Raw genomic sequence first — 24,431 nt, 5'->3', positions numbered from 1 at the left:
TCAATTTACACGGCTTTAAAAAGAAAATTCGTAAGGTAGATCTTGAAAAAGTAATCACATAGGGCTGTAAAAACTGCTTTCTATGTTGTGCATAAATGACATTTTCTAGACAAAAAGGACACCTCTTAATCAACAAGCATTATTTTATATGATAAATCCGAATACGTTTTATCGATATTTTTTTAGTATGTATGTTTTTGTAAATTTTATTCTTTGGAAATATTTTTTTTGATATTACAGTCGACTCCCGATAACTCGAACCTTCAAGGGAAATCGAAAAAAGTTCGAGTTATCGGGAGTTCGAGTTATCGGGAGCTCGAAGAAAATAGCCGAGAGTACCGGGTAAAAAACAGTTTTTACTGCACAGTGAACATTTTTAATCACATTTAGTTGTAGAAATGTCAAGTGAAAATTAAAAGATACTTCAAGATTATAAATCAGAACGTAACGTAACAAACCATAGCCTAAATAGAGCATGCGTTTTACTGGTTTGAGAAGTAAAGCTGCTTCATGTTAGCCTGTGACAATCAACATCAGTCCGCTAGTAAACTATACTCCTACAACAAGTCAACAGGAAGTCCAAAATTCAATGTTTCGGACGCCAGTAGACGGCTTTTTTTCCGACTTTTTAAGGGCTCAAAACATGGTTCGAGCTATCGAGGGTAAAATTATATAGAAAATGACCTGAGGGGAAACAAAAATTGGTTCGAGTTAGCGGGAGTTCGAGTTATCGAGGGTTCGAGTTACCGAAGGTAAAATTACAGTGAATGTATGACGGAAATCCAGGGGAAATAGATTTTGGTCCGAGTTAGCGCGAGGTTCGAGTTAGCGAGGGTTCGAGTTATCGGGAGTCGACTGTAATTAGTTAGAGCTGATAGTATTTTAATTTAGTGTCCCCTATTAGTAGGCCTTACATGGCCAGCTAGAAGACCTGACACTGAAATAAAGTTTATCATCATCATCATCATCATTTTCTAGTAGTTGGAGGGAATTTAGTCCTTCTTTGATCGCGTTAAACCCGCTTTCGTCTGCATTCCATCTGCGTAATAAAGGCTCGGGCTAAGGTTAAAACGACAACAACATGATCTTTCCTCTTTGAAAAACCAAACCTGTATGGGTTGACTCGAGCGCCAGTACTATCTGTACAATCGACCAAGTCATAAATAGCCACAAATAATCGGCCCTGCTACTTCCAAACATCATCTCTACATAAAAAGCTTAAAATTTTGACTTGCCATGAATTATATCTGTTGGTAAAACCATTTGGTTACTAATACTGCTTACGAGATTGCGTTTGTTTGGCAAGCGATGGTTCAAAGACTGAAGATGCTTTTCCCGGAGAACGCGCCACTTTCATGCCGGCTTTGAAAGTTCGTGCGAGACCGCATTGTGATGCAAATAGCATCTGTCTTTGGTCTCAGCTCGTCTTCTATACGTGACGCAAAGTACACAAGTCATGACAGATTAGGTTTTTACAAGGACACCGGAAATTGAAACTTCCTCCCCGTGGTGAATTTCAAAGTGGTATGAGTCTCGTCATGCTCTGCATTCTACTTTGCCTTTCCTGTATTTGTTTTGTATCCCGAGGTAGTGATATTTATTTTCATTACTTAGAGAGCTTGGATCAACTTCTGATCTAGAGAATTCTATTAAAAACATTGTTTACTGTTCAGTGAAGGTAATTACAAGACGACGGCGCCCGCCATCATAAGTAAATGTATTTTCCATGGTTATTTTAGCTTCACATTCTTTCTTACAGTTTGTCGCCTTTAGGTGTCGCAGTGCGTTTATCGTAGCTTCCGATTGTTTTTTTTTTTACCTATTTAAGATGCTGTTTTCAGTTTGTTCTCTCTCTCTCGCTTGCAACCTTAGCACTTTAGAGCTGTTTTCTGCTTCTGACGTTTAAGATCTGGCCCCACCCACCCTCCCTTTTCTCAGGTTTCTACGGGTGTTTTTTCATTTTATCTGCTTATGATTCTGCTTTTATTTCATCTGTTTTCAGGCGGTAGAGATGCTTACATGGACCGCGCGAGGTGCTTTAAATGTCACAAACTCGGCCACTGGGCAAGAGAATGCACTGCCTCCTGAGATAGCTCAGAGCGTAAAAAATACGAATATGAATGATAAGAAATTAGAAGAAGAGGAAGAAAGGAAACATCATGGCAGCCTTTCACAAAAATGGACACCATTTATTGAAAATACCACTTTGCATGGTATAAGGAATGTTTTACCATCGCAAAGACCAAAGGTTTCCCGAGTGGTTTGGTCTGTTGTAATGCTGACCTTTGGCGCATATTTTATTTACACCTTTTATAAGGCAGTGAACAAATACCTTCAATATTATACTGTCACCTTGATAACAAAGAATTATGAACAGAATATGTCGTTTCCGGCAGTGAGTATTTGTCCTGACAATTTATTCAGCAGAAGAAAAATTATGATGCAGGACGACGATCCCTTTTTTGCAGCCCAAGGCCTAAATATGGGCGCATGCGAGGTTACTAGGGAGTTACGTCAGCGGGAGATGAACAACATGTCTTGTGGATTAGCAATGATCTGCTGCTGTGCTTTTTTTGGATATAAAACAAATCCAATTGATTATACTAACTGCACTGAACAGAGAAGGAGTGCATTGCAAAAAGCAATTGAAGAATCCGGGGTTCTTTTCAACATGGAAGAGTTCTTCACAGTCTTCAGCCCGGATCCAGCAGAAATGCTATCTCATTATTATGCATGCCTCTTTCAATGGAGTGAAAACTGCAGAGCCTCAGATTTTGACACCGAGGTGACACAATATGGAATATGCCATACTTTTAATTCTGGCAAAAACAATCGATCCAAAGTTTCCTATAGGGGTGGAGTGAGCAGTGGACTGGCAATATTGCTGAATGTGAGTCAGTCAGATTACACGCTTGGCCACAAGATGGCACAAGGGTTCACCATATCGATCCATGCCCAGGGAGAAAGCTTCAATGTCTTTGATGAGGCATTTAGTGTAATGCCAGGGACATATGCTACCATTTCGCTTTCAGAGCAAAGAGTAGGTTTGGCTTATGTCTTTCTTGATTTAATGTTTTTTGCCTTCAGGAGATTTAACTAAATAAGAAAAAGTGCATGGTATCACTTTAAGCTAGAGTCAAATTTTCGTTTTGGAGATTTCGTTTCTCACGTGTGCAAATGCTGTTTATTTGAAAATGTTGACAAAGTTGACTTAGAAAGGTTACGATGCAGTGACCTTCCCTTGAATTGCTTGAAAAGGTTGAGCCTACGTTTCGAAGTTCTGATTATTCGTTGGTAACTGCAGTGGTACCAGCTATTTTTCTTTTCTTACAACTCAGTTTATATTATTCCTTTTATTAAGGTATGTTTAACCAACTCCTTTATAAAAATGGTATCAAAGTTCTCTTTCGGCAAAAAAGGAACAATGAGGATGACCTTTCAAGCTTTTGTTTGTAAAGAGAAATAAATGACGCCGCTAATGATGATGATGACGATGATGATGATGATGATGATGATGATGATGATGATATCATGATTTTCTTTTTCATTCAAAGTTCAAGCATCTTGACAGATATGGCAAGAAGTGCAAGACAGTGAAACTGAAAAGTTTTTCTCGATATACTACAGACGGTTGCCTGGAGGAGTGTAACGCTAACCGCTACGTGGAATACTGTGGCTGTCGTCCGGCGGGTATCACTGGTATATATCAGCAGTCCCCACCCAATTTCTTTTAATGTTTTACTGTATGTTGTAAATGTTCCGATCCTGTGTCTTTTGAAAGTATCACTCTTACTTTGATAAAAATATAAATTCTTTTCCAGGGTACGTTATAAGTGTATGTTCGTCAAAGAAAATACGTGAATGACAAGTTTTGCTTTTTTGGTTGGTCTCTCCGGATCCACTATTACTGTTTTATGTTCCGGTGGAAAATCGCGAACTGACAAGATCAAAATTGAGGTGTATGGCTATGGAAAAACGGGAAAACAGTATTAAAACCAGCTTTAATTTCAATCATCTGATTCCATATCGCATTTCTGTGTGGTTAGTAAGTTTCCTCTTTTTACAAAAAAAAAATCACTTTCTCGAAGACATGACGTCTCTTTCACTTTCATTGCAACAATCGACCATCGAAGAAATCGCGGAATGTCCAATCAAAAATTCACGGTAATCAAAATCATCAGAATTACCTGTAAGTTCGCACCTAAAAATTGACACAAATGTATTTTTAAGGGATAAGGAATCAACAGACGTGATGTCATTACTGTTATTCAGTACTGTTAATCGCTATCGGAAATCAATAAAAATTCATGGCTGAAAAGCAATGATTTAAAGTTTATTGCCAGTTTGCCCAAATGTTTATAAGGGGCTCCGCTTTTAGGCTTGTCTAATTCTAAATAATTCTATATATTAACCGTGTTTCAAAATGTTTCATCATTTTTAACTGATAGGAATAATAATAATAATAATAATAATAATAATAATAATAACAACAACAGCATTAATAAATGCCAGAGTTTGCCAGTGGCGTGTTTGCTGTTCCAGCAATTATTCGATTTGCAATAAGCCGTTCATATCGTTCTCCCCTATCTACTGCAATCTCTTTTTAAAATATAAACTAACTAAATTAAGCAAAAACTAATTAACCAACTTGTTGCTTTCTTTTAATTCAGGATCCAGCATTGAAGTTTGCCAACAGAAACATGCAGATTGTCTTCATGGTCTTAAAGGTTGATGACGAGAAATAACTTTAAAGTTATATTTGTTGGTTTAAAATTTATTTTCCTTTGTTTTTTGGTATGGCAATTGAGGGTCATAATGATTAACTAAACCAACATAATTGATCCACAACATGTACTTTCACTCATTTATGACACATGTACATTGTAAATAAGCTTCACCTCAATAAAATGTTTAGTAAACTGATTAACTAAACCAAACAGCAATCACTTAGTGATACGCCTTTCCCCTTTAACGCGCGACGCTCGGCCTCTTACTAACGAACTAACGAGACATTTTCATTCAGGTGTTGTGTGTGCACCAAGGCATTCAAAAGTTTTTACTTAGTGAGAGACTGTACTTTTCTAACATTGCTGCTTTCTTTCATTATTCTTTAGACACAATGAAATGTGACTGTCCAGTCTCTTGTAATCAGGCAAAATACAAGGCGGAAATATCTTTCTCCAAACTCCTTGATCATGACAAGACAATCTCTGATCCAGTTAGTAATTGGTTCAGTGATGTCAACGAGGATAGGTAAGGTAATACCTCCTCTATTAAGGCCGCCTCCAAATAAGCTCACCTTTTTTAAAAAGCGCCCCCCCTCTCGATCAGGGGAAGAACGTTATTAAGCCCCCTTCTCCTCTCCCTCCTTGTTCTTCACTACCAAATTAATAAAAAATGGACTGATCCAGTGTGGGTTATTCATATCTGGAAGTTAGGATCTTTAGCTCCAAGACCTCTAACGTCATCTCCCTGAGCATTTCCACTTTATTTCGTCGTTCTTTATGGAGAATTGATACCATCTTCTGTTCGTTTGAAAAAGCAGTATGGTCCCCAATTTCGGTTAATTGATTAAGTCTCCCTTCTCAAATAAGCTACCATGTTTGTAAAACAAATTTAAGCTACACAATGCGTCCGTGTAGTATCTGCCGTTTAAAAAAAGAAAAGAAAAAGAAATTTTACATCTTTGAGGTTTTGTATATGAATTTTGCAGGCGTTATAAAAAAAGAAAAATTGGTAAAGGTGAATCATGTCCTTCAGATTTCCTTGCTGTAATACTGACTGTGTATTTTGTTTCCTTAGCCAGGATTTTGTTTACCTAATAGTTGGCTTTAAGTCATTAAGTTATGAATTGCAGGAGGAGAAGTTAGTGTACGACATATATGCTATGTTTGGTAAGTTGCAACACTGAGATGGAAATATGAAGTAACCTGGGAATTCAGCCAGGGAGGGGAGGCGGGGGAAACTGCCATGTGTAGCTTAGCAGGGGCCATGGGGTGAGGTACACTGTAAAAACAGACTAAACTATTTGTTAGCAAACCAGAAAAGGAATTCAGCAAGGTTTACCTTGGAGATTCTATGCTTTATTAAGATTTGTCCATGCATGTACATGTTGTGGTTCAATTTTATCCTTGTCTTTAATTTTTATTTTCCTTTCCTTTTCTTCTTTTACCTTCGTGGTAAACGTAAAGTAAAATAAGCATCCCGCACATGAGGTTCTGCCTGAAAATACGTTTTGGTTGAATGTTCCTTTAGAAAGATAATATGAGACATATAACGACAGTTCCAGTTTATCATTGTCTAGCCAACTAATTTGTCGACATTTTTGGTTTGTTTTCGTTTTTCTTTTCGTTGCATGTTGTATCCCAGGTGAGATTGGAGGTAACATGGGTTTGTTCCTTGGCTGCAGCGTTCTGACACTCTGTGAGTTTATCGAGTTCCTGTGCAGTGTAATGGCAGCCAAATTGTGCAAACGTACCAACATCCCACCAGTCACTTCATTACAGTGACGGGAAGCTATAGTTCAAGGCTGACAACGAACTGTTAATTCAACAACCCACGTATTGATGGTTGTTCTTAGAACATGACTACTAGGCATTAGGGCGGTAGCTTTATCCAATAAGAAGATGTAGTGAGGAATATTTCAACACCTTAACTGAGCTAACGTCTTAAAATGGCCGACGTCTTATCCACGAATGTAAAAAAGCAGCTGATATTTATTGTTACTAGACATTCCCCATGAATTTCCAAGACATTCTGAAAACCTTAAGATTCATAAAAAAGTTTCCTGTTGCCAAAAATTCTTATGAAACATTCCACGAGAAAAATCCCTTTATCAGCTAGTCAAAAAGTCAAGTCTGTTTGAACTCCTTAATTTGCAAGCCTTCTCTCAGGTCGATGCGTTTTCTTGTTTACACCCTCCCTCGCAAAACAAAAGCCTGGAAAGCTACAGCAATTAGCGTCTACAGACCAAAGATAATTCCTTTTGACAAACTTCTCAACCATAGTTGCCGTGACGTCATCAAACAGCAGTAAGTATTTCCTGTCGCAAATTTCGACTATTTGTGAATGTGATTTTTAATTTTGGGTATTCTAGAGGCTATAACTTAAGAAGGCTGTAACATTTACCTGACATCTAAAGACTGGATTGTTTTCAACATTTACGTAAGATTAATTAAGGCTAATCTAACGCACTAAACGAAAATAAATCTTTTACAAAAGAAATCTTTGTTTTTATATGACGTGATTATGTTTAACTGCACAGTGCGCTAGATAATTATGTCTTCCGCAGAGGCACAGTTCATCCTGCACTACAGCAATAAAGAAACAATAAAACGCGTCTTTTTTGTCCTCGGCTCTTGTCGCGTCTTCTCCGTTGTATCCATAACCGTTGCAAAGGTCAGCGGCCAAGCTTTAGACAAAACTTGAAATAAATCCTTCTCCTTAGACTCCTAAAAGGGAGAATATGTCCTTATCTTGGACTTGAGGGTTTCTCTGATGCGCTTGAAGATATTTTTTTGTGTGATTACCTCAGTTTATTTCCTGGTGTCTTATACGTCTTAAACCGTCCACCTCCAACATTCCCAAGTACGTATATATAGAGCTTATTATCTTCTGTCAGCGCCCTCACCCGACCAGATCGAAACACAACTGACCAGTAGTAAACAAACGGACGAACGAACGAACAAAGGCCTTTTATTTTTGACGATCGTTTCTCGTTTTCTTTTTATATGATGACATTTTGCTAACGGAAGACTGTCAGGAAAACACCTTGCGCTGATCATACGTGACAACGTCCCGCACCTAAGTATGCTGGAGAGCTCCATACAATTCCTTAGAATAGAAGTCTGTTCTCAGGAATTGTATGGAGCTCTCCAGGATACTTACAGTACAAGTCCTGTATGTCTTCTCACGCAGATGTTGTATACATTTTTAATATTCATCCAATAGTGTAAAACATAACTGAAAATCTTTGCTAACTTTTTTTTTCATTGTTTTTATTTCGTTTCATGACAAAACCTAGCTTAACATGCTTAACTAGATAAGCGTTAGTTAAAACTACCTAATTACCATCTAACAGTTTGTACTTTAATTAATGTGTGATTCGCACACGTGATCAACATTTACTTCTTAGGGGAGGCATAGGTTTTTAGCTCATTACTCTTTTTTGTTTTTTGCTTTTTTTCAATTTGTTTTTAATTTTTTTGAAGAATATTTTTCTTGTAATATCCCAAACTACGACATTATTATATGGATGAGAATAGTATAGAAAATAAGCTTGATTGAATAATTCAGCTCAACAAGTAAGGGAACAAGGGATTTTCGATTTTTGATTATTATTTCCCCCATCAGTGGATTTTGCATACAACAATATTTATCCAGAGGAAAATGATTTTTTTTACTCATTTGTTATGTTCAAGCTACCGCATACTGTAAAGCTAATAAATAGTTTAGCAGATGGTTTGATATTTCACAGCCTCGTTGCGTTGAAGGGAGACTGGCTTCCCGAGATCACTGGTTCTATTTCTGTTGGTAAGTTAAATTCATTTATCATTTACTTTAAAAAGTAGCCTTTCAAATGTGGACTAGACTGGAAGTGAAATATTCACAGTGATTTTAACTTTACAAAAGCTGAAAGATGTCTGGGCGAAAGAATTCCTTCCCAATATCTTGACATGGCCTATTCTTCTTTAAGGCCGTAACTGGGCGTGTCGAAATTAATCCAGCTGTTTCCCCTCGGATTCGCGTTCCAACAAGAATCACTAAATACACTAGCAATCCGGATCGTGATCACTTTATTTTTAATCAGGCACTGCAAAACAACAATCTTTCAAAGATCGTTTTTTTAACAGAAATAGTAGAATATAGAATGCTCTTGCTGCAGACCTTGGACTATCTGTTGCTTGTTCTTTACGCTCTTTTAAAGCTGTCCTTTACTGTTTTAACGAACAAGCTCTTGTCGCTTCCTACTTCCCTGATGACCCTCGGTCTTTCAAATCTATATGCTTGACCTGTAACGCTGCCCATAATTTAGGACGGAACATCGTCTGTTGTTTATAGATAGTATTGTTAGCTTTTACATTTATCGATCTGTGTCTTGAGCCCGCAGTAATTGGCGCTCGCTGTTGCGGTGTCCCCGCCTGTTCTCAGTCCTGTGAATACATGTACACTTTTTTTTCTGTGTCGAATATCTTGTTGTTTGGCAAAGTTAATAAAAATAAAATAAAATAATAATCACATGACCTCAATAATGCCCTCTGACTGGGTACTATATTTGCTACACAATAATCTCATACTATTAGGTAAAATCCAAAAGAGAAAGAGCGCTTGAAAACCAATTTAAAAATGTCTACTACACGCGATGCTTATGTAATTCAAATTACTCTGACAATTAGTTTTGGCGAGGTAAATTAGGTTGTTTGGAACATTAACCACTTCTCGCTGCTGTTTTTATACTTCCCACCGGTCCAGCTTTAAACCGACGGACATAAATGAAACTTGGTACATGTCCCTGGGGGGAGGGGGGGCACTTGGGTATTTTTTGGGTGGGTATGTGCCGCCCAGGACTCCAAATTGGCACCCCGTTCTAAAAAAAATGTCCCCTAAAATTGATACCCCCGTTCTAGAAATGGGTCAATTTTTTATACCCCGTTCTAGGAAGTTTGTAAATTGAAATAACCCTGTTTTTTTAAAAGGTATGTTCGATTTATACATCAAATAAATGCTTCTTCACAATCATCCGGAGTACGTTTCCTGTGCATGTGGATACAATGCGGTTAATTATGACGCAAAATCTCTCATCACGCACAGACCCACGCTCACAGGCTAACGATTTTCCTTCTCCTCCTCCCTCGGGTACATTATAAACTCGTTCCAGACTTCCGCGCCCCTATTTATCCAAGATGGCGGAGTCAGCGCTCGCGGCTCGCGTCAAAATACGCCCGCTCTGCACGCTAAAACACAGGGTGCAACAAGAGTACAACAGTTTGCTTGTTAACGCATTGAACTGTATTTTTAAAAGTTATCTGTCCTTGAATAATTTCAAATGGCTGCTTACAAAACTGGAGCTTTCGTGCGTTCGAAATATTATACCCCGTTCTAGAAAACTCCTCTGAAATGGATACCCCGTTCTAAATCAGGAGCTTCAAAATCACGACCCCGTTGGGCGGTACATACCCGTATAGGTAATGTATGGGAGTATCCCCCCGGGGTTCATGTACATCGTGGTCGATTAGAAAAAAACATTTTCAAATACATGCAGGTCAAGAAGTAATAACATATATGCAAAACCAGTTGTTACAATGTAAGCCTTCTTCATACATAATAAAACAATCAAGAGTCACTACATTGATGTTTTCGTACATTATAATTTAAGTATATTTTTATACTAAGCGGTCAGGTGTTGTATGCATTTTCACTATTCACCCAGTAGTCTTAAATATAATGGAACCTCTATGCATTACTTTTTTTTTTTTTATTGTTATCATTTCTTTCAATGAGAAAATCTAACTTTGTACAAACTGGCGGAATTAAATCGTATCGTAATTTTACCTCAAAAAAGGGATCAGACATTTAAAAGGCCGTTTCCCCCTTTTTTTTTTTTGGTCGTAGCTTCTATTTTCACATTTAAATTTATTGGAAGAAAATTTTACTTGTACCATACCAATCAAGGTTTTTACTATTTGCCTGAGAACAATGTAAGAAATAGGCATAAGGGAATAACTCAGCTCAAGTCAAGTAATAAAAAGTCAAGAGCGGTTGGAGAGTTTTCGATTTTTAATTTCTATTTCATTATTTACAAAAAAGCTCTATAATTTATACTGGATTTGCATAAAATAATTCATCCAGCAGAGGGAAATGAAATGTTCAAGGCACCACATACATTGTGCTGTTAAGATAACAAATAGTTTAGCAGGTGCTTTGATATTTCATAACTTTTGCGTTGGAGGGAGACTACCAGATCTGTTGCTTGCATCAGTCTGTTGGTAAGTTAAATTCATTTATCTTTTGATTAACAAATGTAGCTTGTAAAAACTCAGTTTTGCCTATTCCAATTTCAGTGTATTGAGGTGTGGAACAGAAAAACATATTTGTGTCAGTTTCCTTGCTTGCGGCTGAAGGTAGAACCTGTTACAACGGACACTATATACCGCGCACGGGATACGGTGAAACGTGAATTCACGGACTGAGACGTAAATCTTGAGGAAAAGTTTAAAAAGTATCACTTTTAAGATCAATCTGACATTCCCATAAATATAAACACGCTTAAAGATTGGTGACTCATCGGTTCTCAACAAATGGTATAATTTATCGGTGGTAAAACATACAGGAATCTTGTAGTATACGTTTTAAAGATGTTTAGTATAATTATTTTTGTAGTCTTCTCCAAATTGTGAGCCTTTTTGTGGATTTTGTTAGCTCTTTTTTGTTCGTCTTCTTGTTTCTGAACATTTGAGGTTATACCCTTGACACTTCATTATATTCAGCAACTCGGATAATTTAAAATGCCTTTAAATCTCTGGTTAAAAAAAGTTACTGGAGAGACTCAGAAAACATGCTATAATGAGTGTTTAAGTCAAAGGTCCTTTCAAATCACATTAACTGCAACTATAGAATCCCTTAATAGTCAGAGTATCGTTCCCTTCAGTTTATTAAGGGGTTTTCGTCATTTTTACACGAGTCTAGTTACATCAGATTCCCACTGTTTGTTGGATGCAGCGACTGTCAGCATCGAAGGATTTTTTTGAAAAAAAAAAAGTAAGAAGTAATAATCCAGAAGTAAAATGTGTGCATTGCAACTCTCACTGTAGAAGCTTACTACCAAGAGTGCTTTTAAGTGAAAATTAATGATAGTATAAAAACTTCTTGCATTAGTTTTTGCATTTAATATGAGGAATAAAGCAAAGGAAATTTCATTAAATTGCATTGCTAATGCGTAATCTATTCAGTATTTAAAATAGTTTATTTTGCCTCCTTAAAATTTCACTATTGTGGTAATCTTCACAATGGAAATTGAGTTAAAGTAGTCTCCTTTAATTACACGTTCCAAGTTCTATAAATATTTTTGTTCCCTTCACAATCTGCAATCAAATAAATGAAAACATGACCGCATTCTCATGATTGTAATATCAAAAGCACTTCCCTGAAACTAAAAGTTTTCTTTTATTTGTTAGTAGTGGTTGGCTCCACTTTATAAAAAGTTCTTGCTTTTCTCTTGCGCATGTGTAATACTAGAATTGAGAGAAATAAGAATCCAGTTATTCTTTAAATTGCAGTACTCTTGACACAATAAACAATTTACTTGAAATAATAAAAAATGATGATATACTTAAAAGTTTCTGGGCATGTCAAATTGAAAGCGATAAAACCATGATTTTTGAATTCAACAAATCAAACTTTGCAAGTAAAAGCCTTCATGCATGGCTGAGTCAATACCTCTATGCCCATCACATACACCCCAGGAACGTACGCATCATTTTTTCTCCTAACAGCTGCAAATGCCCCACATCAATAAGGGCGAGCAGATTCATATAAATACCACACTGTGGAGGTTATGTTTAGAAAAGCTAAATATAAAGTAAATAAATGAATGATTCAAATAAAAATCGTTAAAAATGAAGAAAAAAGCAACGAGATTAGGACGAATGGTGACTTAACAGTAATGTTTTTTTTATACAGCTATTTTGAGAAAGGTTGTCGGAAAAGTGCACGGGACAATCCCGAAAGGTATTGTGGGTGGTTTTGAGTTCACCGTTCTTCAAAGAATTTGAGAGAGTGGCCAAGAGGCCACGGACATAGTAGGTTCGACAGCTACAGTCGTCAGGAACAGTGTGTTGGTCATACCCCATATTACCTTTCGGGATCGTCGCCTGCACATATTTTCCGACAACCTTTCTCGAAATAGCTGTATATTCAGGTTGATGAGTGCAATCGCACAACCTCGCAGATAGCCTTCAAATATCTCGGGAGGGAGGTGACGCTTAAGTGATGAGCCATCACGCAACTGCTGCTGCTTTTTTTTATTTTCAGAGCGTAAAACATCCGAAGATGAATGATAAGACATTAGAAGAAGAGGAAAAAAGGAAACACCATCGCAGCCTTTCACAAAAATGGACAGCATTTATTAAAAATACCACTTTGCATGGTATAAGAAATGTTTTACCATCGCAAAGACCAAAGGTCTCCAGAGTGGTTTGGACTGTTGTAATGCTGACCTTTGGCGCATATTTTATTTACACCTTTTATAAGGCAGTGAACAAATACCTTCAATATCATACTGTCACCTTGATAACCAAGAATTATGAACAGAATATGTCGTTTCCAGCAGTGAGTATTTGTCCTGACAATTTATTCAGCAGAGGAAAAATTATGATGCAGGACGACGATCCCTTTTTTGCAGCCCAAGGCCTAAATATGAGCGCATGCGAGGTTACTAGGGAGTTACGTCAGCGAGAGATGAACAACATGTCTTGTGGATTAGCAATGATCTGCTGCTGTGCCTTTTTTGGTTATAAAACAAATCCAATTTATTATCCCAACTGCACTAAACAGAGAAGGAGTGCATTGCAAAAAGCGATTGAAGAATCTGGGGTTCTTTTCAACATGGAAGAGTTCTTCACAGTCTTCAGCCCAGATTCAGAAGAAATGCTATCTCATTATTTTGCATGTCTCTTTCAATGGAGTGAAGACTGCAGTGCCTCAGATTTTGAAACCGAAGTGACACAGTATGGAATATGCCGTACTTTTAATTCTGGTAAAAACAATCGATCCAAAGTTTCCTATAGGGGTGGAGTGAGCAGTGGACTGGCAATATTGCTGAATGTGAGTCAGTCAGATTACACGCTTGGCCACAAGATAGCACAAGGCTTCTCAATATCGATCCATGCCCAGGGAGAAAGCTTCAATGGCTTTGATGCGGCATTTAGTGTAATGCCAGGGACATACGCTACCATTTCACTCACAGAACAAAGAGTAGGTTTCAGTTGGTTTATCTCTTTCTTGATTAAATGTTTTTTGCCTTCAGGAGATTTAACAAAATAAGAAAAAGTTGGAGTGGTATCACTTTAAGCTTTTTTAAGCTTTTTTTAACCAACTCCTTTATGAAAATGGTATCAAAGTTCTCTTCCGGCAAAAAAGGAACAATGAGGATACCTTTCAAGCTTTTTGTTTGTAAAGAGAAATAAATGACGCCGCTACTGATGATGATAACGATGATGATGATGATGATGATGATAATGATGATGATGTCATGATTTTCTTTTTCATTCAAAGTTCAAGCATCTTGACAGATATGGCAAGAAGTGCAAGACAATGAAACTGAAAAGTTTTTCTCGATATACTACAGACGGTTGCCTGGAGGAGTGTTACGCTAAACGTTATATGGAATACTGTGGCTGTCGTCCGGCGGGTATCACTGGTATATATCAGCAGTCCCCACCCAATTTCTTTTAACGTTTGACTGTATGTTGTAAATATTCCTGTGTCTTTTAAAAGTATCACTCTTACTTTGATAACATATTAAGTGTATGTTCGTCAAAGAAAATATGTTGAATGACAAGTTTTGCTTTTTTGGTTGGTCTCTCCGGATCCACTATTAATTTTTATATTCCGGTGGAAAATCGCGAACTGACAAAATCAAAATTGAGGTGTATAGCTATGGAAAAACGGGAAAACAGTATTAAAACCAGCTTTAATTTCAATCGTCTGATTCCATATCGCATTTCTGTGTGGTTAGTAAGTTTCCTTTTTTAAAAAAAAAAGTCAATTTCGCGAAGACATGACGTCTCTTTCACTTTCATTGCAACAATCGACCTCCGAAGTAATGGCGGAATGTCCGATTAAAAATTCACGGCAATCAAAATCATTAGAATTACCTGGAAGCGCGTTAAGTTCGCACCCCAAAATTGACACAAATGTATTTTAAAAGGATAACGAATCAACAGACGTGATGTCATTACTGTTATTCAAGAGCTGGCAATCACTGAAAATCGCTATCGGAAATCAATAAAAATTCATGGCTGATAAGCAATGATTTACAGTTTATTGCCAGTTTGCCGAAATGTTTATAAGGAGCTCCGCTTTTAGGCTTGTCTAATTCTAAATAATTCTATAAGTTAACCGTGTTTCAAAATGTTTCATCATTTTTAACTGATAGGAATAATAATAATAATAATAATAATAATAATATCAATAACAGCCAGAGTTTGCAAGTGGCATGTTTGCTGTTTCCAGTAATTATTCCATTTGCAATAAGCCGTTCATATCGTTCTCCCCTATCTACTGCAATCTCTTTTCAGAATAAATACTAACTAAATTAAGCAAAAACTAATTAGGACTAAACTGACTTTTGTTCCTTTCTTTTAATTCAGGATCCAGCATTGAAGTTTGCCAACAGAAACATGCAGATTGTCTTCATGGTCTTGGAGGTTGATGAAGAGAAATAACTTTAAAGTTATATTTGTTGGTTTAAAATTTATTTTCCTTTGTTTTTTGGTATGGCAATTGAGGGTCATAATGATTAACTAAACCAACATAATTGATCCACAACATGTACTTTCACTCATTTATGACACATGTACATTGTATATAAGCTTCACCTCAAAAAAATGTTTAGTAAGCTGATTAACTAAACCAAACAACAATCACTTAGTCATACGCCGATCCACCCATTAACGCAGTGTGACGCTCGGCCTCTTACATTCGGTTAAAACTAACGAGTGATCAGTTTCATCCATGTGTTGTGTGTGCACCAAGGCATTCAAAAATTTTACTTAGTGAGAGGCTGTTTGTACTTTTCTAACATTGCTGCTTTCTTTCATTATTCTGTAGACACAGTGAAATGTGACTGTCCAGTCTCTTGTAATCAGACAAAATACAAGGCGGAAATATCTTTCTCCAAACTCCTTGATCATGACAAGACAATCTCTATTCCAGTTAGCAATTGGTTCAGTAATGTCAACGGGAATAGGTAACGGTAATACCTCCTCTATTAACGCTCCCTCCCAAATAAGCTCACCTTTTTTAAAAAGCCCCCCCTCTCGATCAGGGGAAGAAGGTTATTAAGCCCCCCTCTCTTTTAAGCCCCCTCCCCTCCTCTCCCTCCTTGCTCCTCACTACCAAATTGATAATAAATGGACTGATCCAGTGTCGTTTATTCAATGATGTATCTGGAAGTTAGGATCTTTAGCTCCAAGACCTCTTACGTCATGTCCCTAAGCATTTCCACTTTACTTCCTCGTTCTTTATGGAGAATTGATACCAACTGCTGTTTGTTTGAAAAAGCAGTATGGTCCCCTATTTCCCTTAATTGATCAAGTCCCCCTTCTCAAGTAAGCTCCCACTCTCTATTACCACCACCCTGAAACATCCTTGAAATAATAGCGCCCCCCCCCCGCCGTGGGGGGCTTAAAAGAGGATTTACGGTAATCCATGTTTGTAAAACAAATTTTAGCTACACACTACATCCGTATAGTATCTGCCGTTAAAAAAAAAGAAAAGAAAAAGAAATTTTACATCTTTAAGGTTTTGTATTTGAATTTTAAAGGCGTTATAAAAAAAAGGAAAATTGGTAAAGGTGAATCATGTCCTTCAGATTTCCTTGCTGTCATACTGACTGTGTATTTTGTTTTCGCAGCCAGGATTTTGTTTACCTAATAGTTGGCTTTAAGTCATTAAGTTATGAATTGCAGGAGGAGAAGTTAGTGTACGACATATATGCTATGTTTGGTAAGTTGCAACACTGAAATGGAAATATGAAGTATACAGGGAATTCAGCCAGGGAGAGGAGGCGGGGGAAACTCCTATGTATAAGCTTAACAGGGGCCGTGGAGTGAGGTACGCTGTAAAAGGAACTTAACAAGGTTACCTCTCAGATTCTACGCTTTATTAATGTCTATCCGTGGACATGTTGTGGTTAAATTTTATCCTTCGTTTAAATAATATTTTCCTTTGTTTAAAACTCATTATGGTCATAAAATACCATACCCCAAAACAAAGGAAATAACGTTTAAACCAAGGATGAAAATGAACAGCAACGTTGACAAAAAAATTAGTTGGTTTCGTGGTAAAGGTAGAGTAAATTAAGTATCGTACACATGGGATTCTGGTATGTTCCTTTTGAAAGATAATATAAGGCCGAAATAAGTGATTACAGTTACAGTTTGTCATTTTCGAGCCAACTAATTTGTGTTTGTTTTTGTTTTTGTTTTTTTTTCGTTCCTCTTTTTTTCTCTGTTGAATACCAGGTGAGATTGGAGGTAACATGGGTTTGCTCCTTGGCTGCAGCGTTCTGACACTCTGTGAGTTTATCGAGTTCCTGTGCAGTGTAGTGGCAGCAAAATTGTGCAAACGTACCAACATCACACCAGTCACTTCGGTACAGTGACGGGAAGCTATAGTTCAAGGCTTACGACTAACTGTTAATACAACAAATTCACGTAATGATGGATTATTCTTAGAACATGATTATTGGGTATTAGGTCGGTGGCAGGTAGCGTTTCCTTTGTGACCCGAAGCGGGTTTATCCAATAAGAAGATATAGCGAGAAAAATTTCAACCTTAACTGAGCTAGCCTCTTAATGGACTGACCGTAAATAAAAAAGAAAGCGTATCTTAGTTTCTTACACCAGACTTAAACGCTGGAGTGATTTTTATTTGCTAATGACTCTCCAAAGCAATCTTAGTTTTTTACATATTTAACTGCACAGTGCGCAAGTCCAGCTGCATATATGTCCTGCAGAGGTACAGTTATCCTCCACTACAGCGATAAAGAAACAATAATAGGCATCCTTTTTGTCCTCGCATGGCTCTCGTCGCGTTTTTGCTAAAGGATAAATGAAAATGGACTCGACTCACTTTAAAAGAATGTCTTTGTCGCCTTAGAATGATTAATTTTTAAAGTGCAAGGAACTAACAGAACAAAACAATTAACTCAACTGAAGATTACTCACGAAAATCATTTAGAGATTGTAAAGAGAGTTAAAGGAATCTAGACTACATTTTTTTCTTAATTTACGAAGAAGTGAAAACGTCTTGCTAAAGGCAAACAACATCTGTAGTAAAAATGAAAAAAAGAATTAGTCCTCATGATGATGAACTTGTCCATAACAGTTGTTTTTGCAAAGCGATTATATGATTGCTTGGTTAGTTTTAACTGATTATACGGTTAGTATTTGAATGAGTGATCAGTTGAGTACCAGCCTGCCGGCAAAGCTTTCCAGAAACGTCCTTTTGAGAGAGATTTGTTACCTGCCCACTCTTCCACTTTTAAAGGCTTTGTCAGGCTTCGACATACCACACAACACATGAAGAGAAGAAACAACAAATTCTTGAAAGCTGCCATTTGAAAATGTTTCTGTAAAGAATAAAAATAATAAACAATAAATAAGCAACGTAAACGATACAAGTTGATTTTGTCAAGAAGTATCACACCAATAAAATTATTACTCAAAGTAAAATCACCGTTAGAAAAAATTTAACAGGTGTGAGGTTGAATTTCCTCTGCAGATGTTAACAGCGGAATGGATTTTTCACTCAGTGATGGTTTTGGGATACCCTCACTTATCGCTCACAACAAATAAGTTCCTCTGTTGTCTTTAGAAATGCATTGTCGTATATACCAATGTTAGTCTGTATAATACGCTTCCAACTGCGATATATGTCAGCACTGCATGTAATATCAACTTTAAGTGCACTTAATTATATCAAACATTTTAATGATCTGTCAACCGAAAGTTAGGAATAGTAAATATGCAAGTTTAAAACTAGGTGATAGCTATGAATATTCTATGTACTTTAAACTGACACTGAAAAAAAAATAATGATGTGACACTGTAATAGAACTATAATAGACTAAATACTTATCTTAGATATGTTATCCGAGGTTAATGTCAATTGTCCTATTAGGGTACAAAGGTTCCTTACCTAAGTCTCCAGAATCAAGTCTCGAAATGTATTTGAAATGTAATTAATATATGATTACACAATTGTTTGTTTGTTTGTTTGTTTGTTTGTTGCATTTACTAAAGCAGATAAAATTAGACATTCTTCCATGAACTATGTCAGTTGACGGTTACAGAGCATACCTTCTCATGTCCATAGCATGAAAAGTCCTAGGCGCTTTTTATCTATCCTGAGCCAGACTATTGAAGACAATACTGTCTACACCGATGTAATTGAAGTAATATATTTTTTTTATCATTATTACAGTAGAACCCCGTTTACTCGAACTCTGAGAGGAAATGAAAAACAATTCGAGGTAGCGGGGATTTCGAGTTATCGGGGTAAATTTTAGTGAAATTTTGATCAAGGAAAAGCCAGAAATTTTCAGCGAGTTAGCGGCGAATTCGAGTTGTCCGACTCGAATCAAGTCGGGGATCTATTCTTCGTCTACAAGCACTGTTGTTTATTGAGACCGCACAGATCTCAGGGGACTTAAGAGCCGATCTGATAAGCCATGTTATGACACATAAATATATATTCTTTACGTTATTCGCTTTTTCTTGGAAAAAAAAGGAAATATAATCAATCTATTTTTTTTTTGATTCGTTTAATAATCAGCTAATACCGTCAGATCTTTCTGAGGCTGGCCTAGATAACGGAAAAACTATAAACAATGTTATCATTTTGCGATGATATGAGGTCCATAAACCTTCAAACTGGGTGTAATTTATATCTGAATAATTTCTTTACTCTATCCCAATCTTACGTTTATGGGAATTCAAACGACTCTTAGAATTCAAATCAGTGGACGTGATCGTAAAAGAAGAGCCAAAAAAATTGCCTCAGAATTAACTTAAAATCTACCGTAGGAAATAGCTTCACTGAAGAGAAAACGTTGGGTGTGGTTTGGTCCTGACCTACATTTTGTATGTTCGAGAACAGGTATCATATAGAATGGATCTTACATTGTTGCAGCAGATGATTTCGTTGGTTTATAGCTTGCGTGGCCTAAGAAAAAACTGTCGATGTTAATAGAGACTAAGTTTCTTACTCGGTTGTTCGGCAAGGAAAAGAACCTTTTATTAGCTTCTCGAGACCTAGTTAATTATTTGGTCAATATAATTACGTCACTTTGCTCAAGGAAGGCTGGTAAATAGTCTCCCAAGTGGATGACTCTTTATCCCAGTATTTGTCCCTCCATAAAACAGTTGTTCTGTTCCCTGTAATTCCAATAGGAATTCCTCTGATGTGAGTGTGCTCAGTCCAATATCCAATCTCCATCTCCATTTTTGTTGGGCTGACCTATTGAAGTTTAGTCCAGAAAAATACCGAATTTCTACGCCATTTCTTTCTGTAGGAAGCAACGTTCCAGTAATCCGCGACCGTCAGTGCATAGGATGAAAAAACGCTCATCGTATGCCCAAGATGGACAAGCTTCACCCTACAAACCATTCGGAAGCGCATTCTTTGCTAAAAAAAAAAAAAAAGTAAATTAGTCATTCTTAATACGAAGTAGTACCCGCAGTTTCTTAATTGTTTATTACATCGTTCCACGCATCGTGAACATACCAAGAAAATGACTGAATCGGTCTGGTCAAGGGAAGATCGTACATCTCAAATTTCCAAGCAGACTTGGAGATTCCAAGCAGATCTTGGTAAACTTTGCCTTTTGTATAGTCATGGTGAGGGGAGGGTTCTGTTAGTCATAGTTTTCGTCAGTTTCTTAAAATTCCCAATTTTCTTTGCTTACCACAGTTTAAGAATTTAAAGCTTTGGAATATGCTTATGTATTCATAATGCCTAATAGTAATGGGTATAATGCTTCGTCGTAATATTTTTAAATGAATTCTCGAAGAAAAAACTATCTGGAGACACCGACAAGCTTGCAGCTGTAATATCCAGGAAAGCAATATTTAGCATCCTCACTCCTCCCATTTCCTTCGACCGTACAATATTAGAACTCTGTTCACTGAGCAGTGGGAGGCCTGTGGTTAGGATCAGGGATCTAAACACACTTCCAAAGGGTCCTGTGTGTTAATCAATAACAGAAGGTGTAAATCGTAAGCGTAGAAAATAACTGAGAATAAACCACAAAAAAGCCTCCTAAAGTAACGAGGGTGGGATGCAAAGTGCTCAATTGCTAAATGAATGAAATTTGGCCATGACCTCTCTGATACCTGTATCAAAGAGAATTCTGACCAGGTTGGGCATTCTTTTTTCCCTTTCAGTCTTTACTAATTGTTAGTAACAGATTATCTGAAGATCAGTGTAATATACAACATTATGGAAGGGGATAACAGTGTACAGATAACACAGTTATCAGACGGCGAATATCATTCCCAGCCAGACGCTTCTTCTAGGCTTAAATCCCAGTCTCCGAGATATATGGTGAAAGAATTTGTCGACAACACGACACTACATGGCATTCGTTATGCCTTTATGGAACGCCATTTTCTCGTTCGCTTTATCTAGGCTGTATTGGTATTGATCTCTGGTGCCTACTACCTTTACACAGTTCGAACAGCGTTCCAGAAATACTACGACCGTCCAGTCAATTCCTGTGCAAGCATGAGCACGTTGATGAGATGGACTTTCCAGCGGTTACGATCTGCTCTCGCAACATGTTTGACTTAAGCAAATTACTCATGACAGATGACAACCCTGTATTTAAGTCGAGCGGCTTAAATATCAGCTCTTGCGCTGTTACTGCAAGGGTTCGAGGTACTCTCCCATGCGGATTAGCTATGCTTTGTTGCTGTTCACCACGCGCACTTGCAGACGTTGCCCCCGAAATACCAAACTGCACAAGTCGGTACAAACAAGATCTTTTGGATGCTATGCAGCAAAGTCGTCATATCCCAGATATTGACTCTTTCTTCAGATACTACGGTCAAGATATCAGTGAACTGCTTGGACCTGAGTGCTATTATGACTGGAGTGAGACGGATTGCTATGATAAAGATTTCGTTTCCACGACAACCCAATGGGGGAAGTGTTACACCTTTAACTCGGGTGCTTACGGTCGGAAGTTAACTGTAACCAGTAGTGGAGTATCATCTGGATTGACAGTCATTCTTGATGCACAGACAGATGAATATAGTTATGGGAAATTCTCAGAGGGATTCAAGGTTCTCGTTCATGGACAAGGCGAGTATATCGATGAATTGGAAGGAAACAACGTTGGACCAGGACAACATGTTATCATAGCTTTAACAGAGAAAAGGGTAACAAATAATTAAAGATATATACAATCTTTTTTCCAATTGATTTGCAGATCACTTTTGCAGAAGCTAAACTGAATATACGCTTATCCATATGCTTGTTGTTCCAAGGTGCTCTTTTCAGGATGCTTTGTTAGAAGCCAGTTGTAGTGCTCAAATGTTACCATTTGTTGTAGTGAATGTTTTTTCCTCTTGTTTTGCCCTTTCTTTCAGTACAAAAATCTTGAAAAGCCATATGCCTCTAATTGCTCCGTATGATAGTTAAAAAATTGAAAGACTTAGATTCCTCATCGTTTTCGCCCTCTTAACGTAAATAGTTGTAATGATGCTAATGATTTTAATATTTTGAGAAACTCAGACATCCATAGTTATAACACTAGAAGAACGGAAGGGGTAGGGTGGCAGGTCAGTCCCAGAATCGTATAAAGATCCTTTTATTTTGTCTAGCATCTTTAGAGGAAGACTCGTGTGGATGTGAGGTTCCCTGCTCAAAGATCACATACATCACTGATGTGTCCTACTCCAAGTTTCCCAACCGTATCACCGCTCAAAAGTTTATTCAAGACGGTTATTATGATGACATTGAGTATCAAAGGTAAATACTCTTTCAATTTAGCACTACAACAAGAAATGTCAGAGGTATTCCTGTTACTCTTAAGCATTAACCTATCTTTAAAAATACAGATTTGCAGATGTTAAAACCAATCATAATATATTGATTTCATGAACTTCATCGCAACATAAAACAAATTTACTTCTTATCATAACATAACAACATAGACACCCTCAGTTTAATATTTTGTTTCCCTGTACAAGAACAAAGGATAAAAAACATAGACCACGTCATCATATGCACATCTGCATCCTTATGTCATTGAGGGACTTATTATATGTGGTTTATAGATATGCAGATGATGAAGACCAAAAAAAGTTAAGTCCTTACGTTTTACTCAAATAACGTTAATTACTTTTATTCTTTAGGGATAACCTCGTGCTTTTGCAAGTTGGTTTTAAGTCGTTGAGTTATGAGCTACAGGAGGAGCAGCCTGCGTACGACAGAAACTCCCTGTTTGGTAAAATGATTCGGTTGTTAGTTTTATTGAGAAATATTATTATTAATTATTAGCCCAATGTTGTGTATGTGTTGCAGAGGATTTGCGAAAGCCAAAGCCAGGCAACATATTTAATCTAAATAGAACTTTGACATTTTTTTCAAAGTCACATTTATATTCATTTTTACTTTGACATTTTGAGAAAAAGGATTCGACAGTATTCATATGATCACATGAGGAACGACCGCGCGCGGTAGGTCTTATCACGGTCCAACCAATTGCATCCTTTACCACTGAGACAACCTTCCATAGTAAAATGATGAGATGCTATTGATCTTTTATTGACTGATATACGCCAATTGACAGTTATTTCCATAATTTTTTCCTTTGTTTTGTGTTGTAGGTGAGATCGGGGGCAACATGGGCTTATTCTTGGGATGCAGTTTGTTAACGATATTCGAGTTTCTCGACTTCCTTATCTCCTTCCTAGCAACACTGAAAAGGCGTTATTTGATACATGCAGCATGACGTCAAAAATTTCTGGGTAAAACGATGCGCAACTAATGCCACACAAGCACATTTGTCAAGTGCAACATGACTTCAGACATTTCTGGATAAAACTATAGACAACTAATGTTACAAAGAAGACCAAAACTACAAGGAAGAACACAACCAAAACCTCAGTATGGCCAGTATAGCTGCGCGCATGCGTAAGGTACTGAAGGCCGTGCAGCGGAGTTTGGTACCGTGTGCATCCTTGCAAATGTGCTGCGAAGAAAGAAGGAGAGCTGAGTGGAGTAAATAAAAGTTGTGTTTATTGCTAGAAAAGGCCATTTTACCTTTGTTCTCATTAATATGCACGACATGCACGTCAAGAAACAGTGAAGCGGATTGAGGACAATTCGTTGTCTTTTATGGAACATGAAAGCCGCGCGAAATAAAACTCGCTTAATTACGTTACGGTTCAGTGATTTTATGTCACACATGGCTTCGAGACCAAATAAGGGCATTATACACATTATATGAAAGAAACTATCGCATAATCAATCTAAAACTTGTCAAACAAGTTAATCCAACTAAGAATAGCACATGACCTTATCTCAATGGGATACGCTCCATTTTCTTCAAGAATTTAAGACAAAAGGCAATAGCGTCATTTGCATTGATGTATTCCACTTTAAACTGATAAGGTTCCACTTTAAAAACACGGAGTAAAAGA

The 24,431-nt window shown here is 37.3% G+C and overlaps 1 protein-coding gene and 1 pseudogene across 1 annotated transcript; both read left to right on the top strand.

The window, feature by feature from the left end:
* Positions 1-13,047: 13,047 nt before the first annotated feature.
* Positions 13,048-17,685, top strand: LOC140928335 (acid-sensing ion channel 1A-like). The gene is made up of 6 exons (XM_073378107.1): positions 13,048-13,971; positions 14,272-14,416; positions 15,369-15,425; positions 15,829-15,967; positions 16,634-16,725; positions 17,244-17,685. Exons 1-6 carry the CDS (start codon positions 13,048-13,050, stop codon positions 17,381-17,383), a joined length of 1,497 nt encoding a protein of 498 aa, XP_073234208.1. The 3' UTR covers positions 17,384-17,685.
* A 3,537-nt stretch (positions 17,686-21,222) lies between these two features.
* On the top strand, positions 21,223-23,740 carry LOC140928244 (acid-sensing ion channel 1A-like; annotated as a pseudogene).
* The last annotated feature ends 691 nt before the right edge of the window (positions 23,741-24,431 follow it).

Source organism: Porites lutea, chromosome 1 (genome assembly GCF_958299795.1).
Source record: "Porites lutea chromosome 1, jaPorLute2.1, whole genome shotgun sequence".
Classification (NCBI taxonomy): Eukaryota; Metazoa; Cnidaria; class Anthozoa; order Scleractinia; family Poritidae; genus Porites; species Porites lutea.
Note: the sequence above shows the minus strand (reverse complement) of the source record. Positions and strands in the feature narration are given on the sequence as shown.

Excerpts from the sequence above, each read along its gene's own strand:
- LOC140928335 (XM_073378107.1), top strand. The coding sequence starts at position 13,048 with ATGAATGATAAGACATTAGAAGAAGAGGAAAAAAGGAAACACCATCGC. Across the intron at positions 13,972-14,271 it reads TTTCACTCACAGAACAAAGA|TTCAAGCATCTTGACAGATA; the intron begins GTAGGTTTCAGT and ends TTTCATTCAAAG. Across the intron at positions 15,968-16,633 it reads AGTAATGTCAACGGGAATAG|CCAGGATTTTGTTTACCTAA; the intron begins GTAACGGTAATA and ends TTGTTTTCGCAG.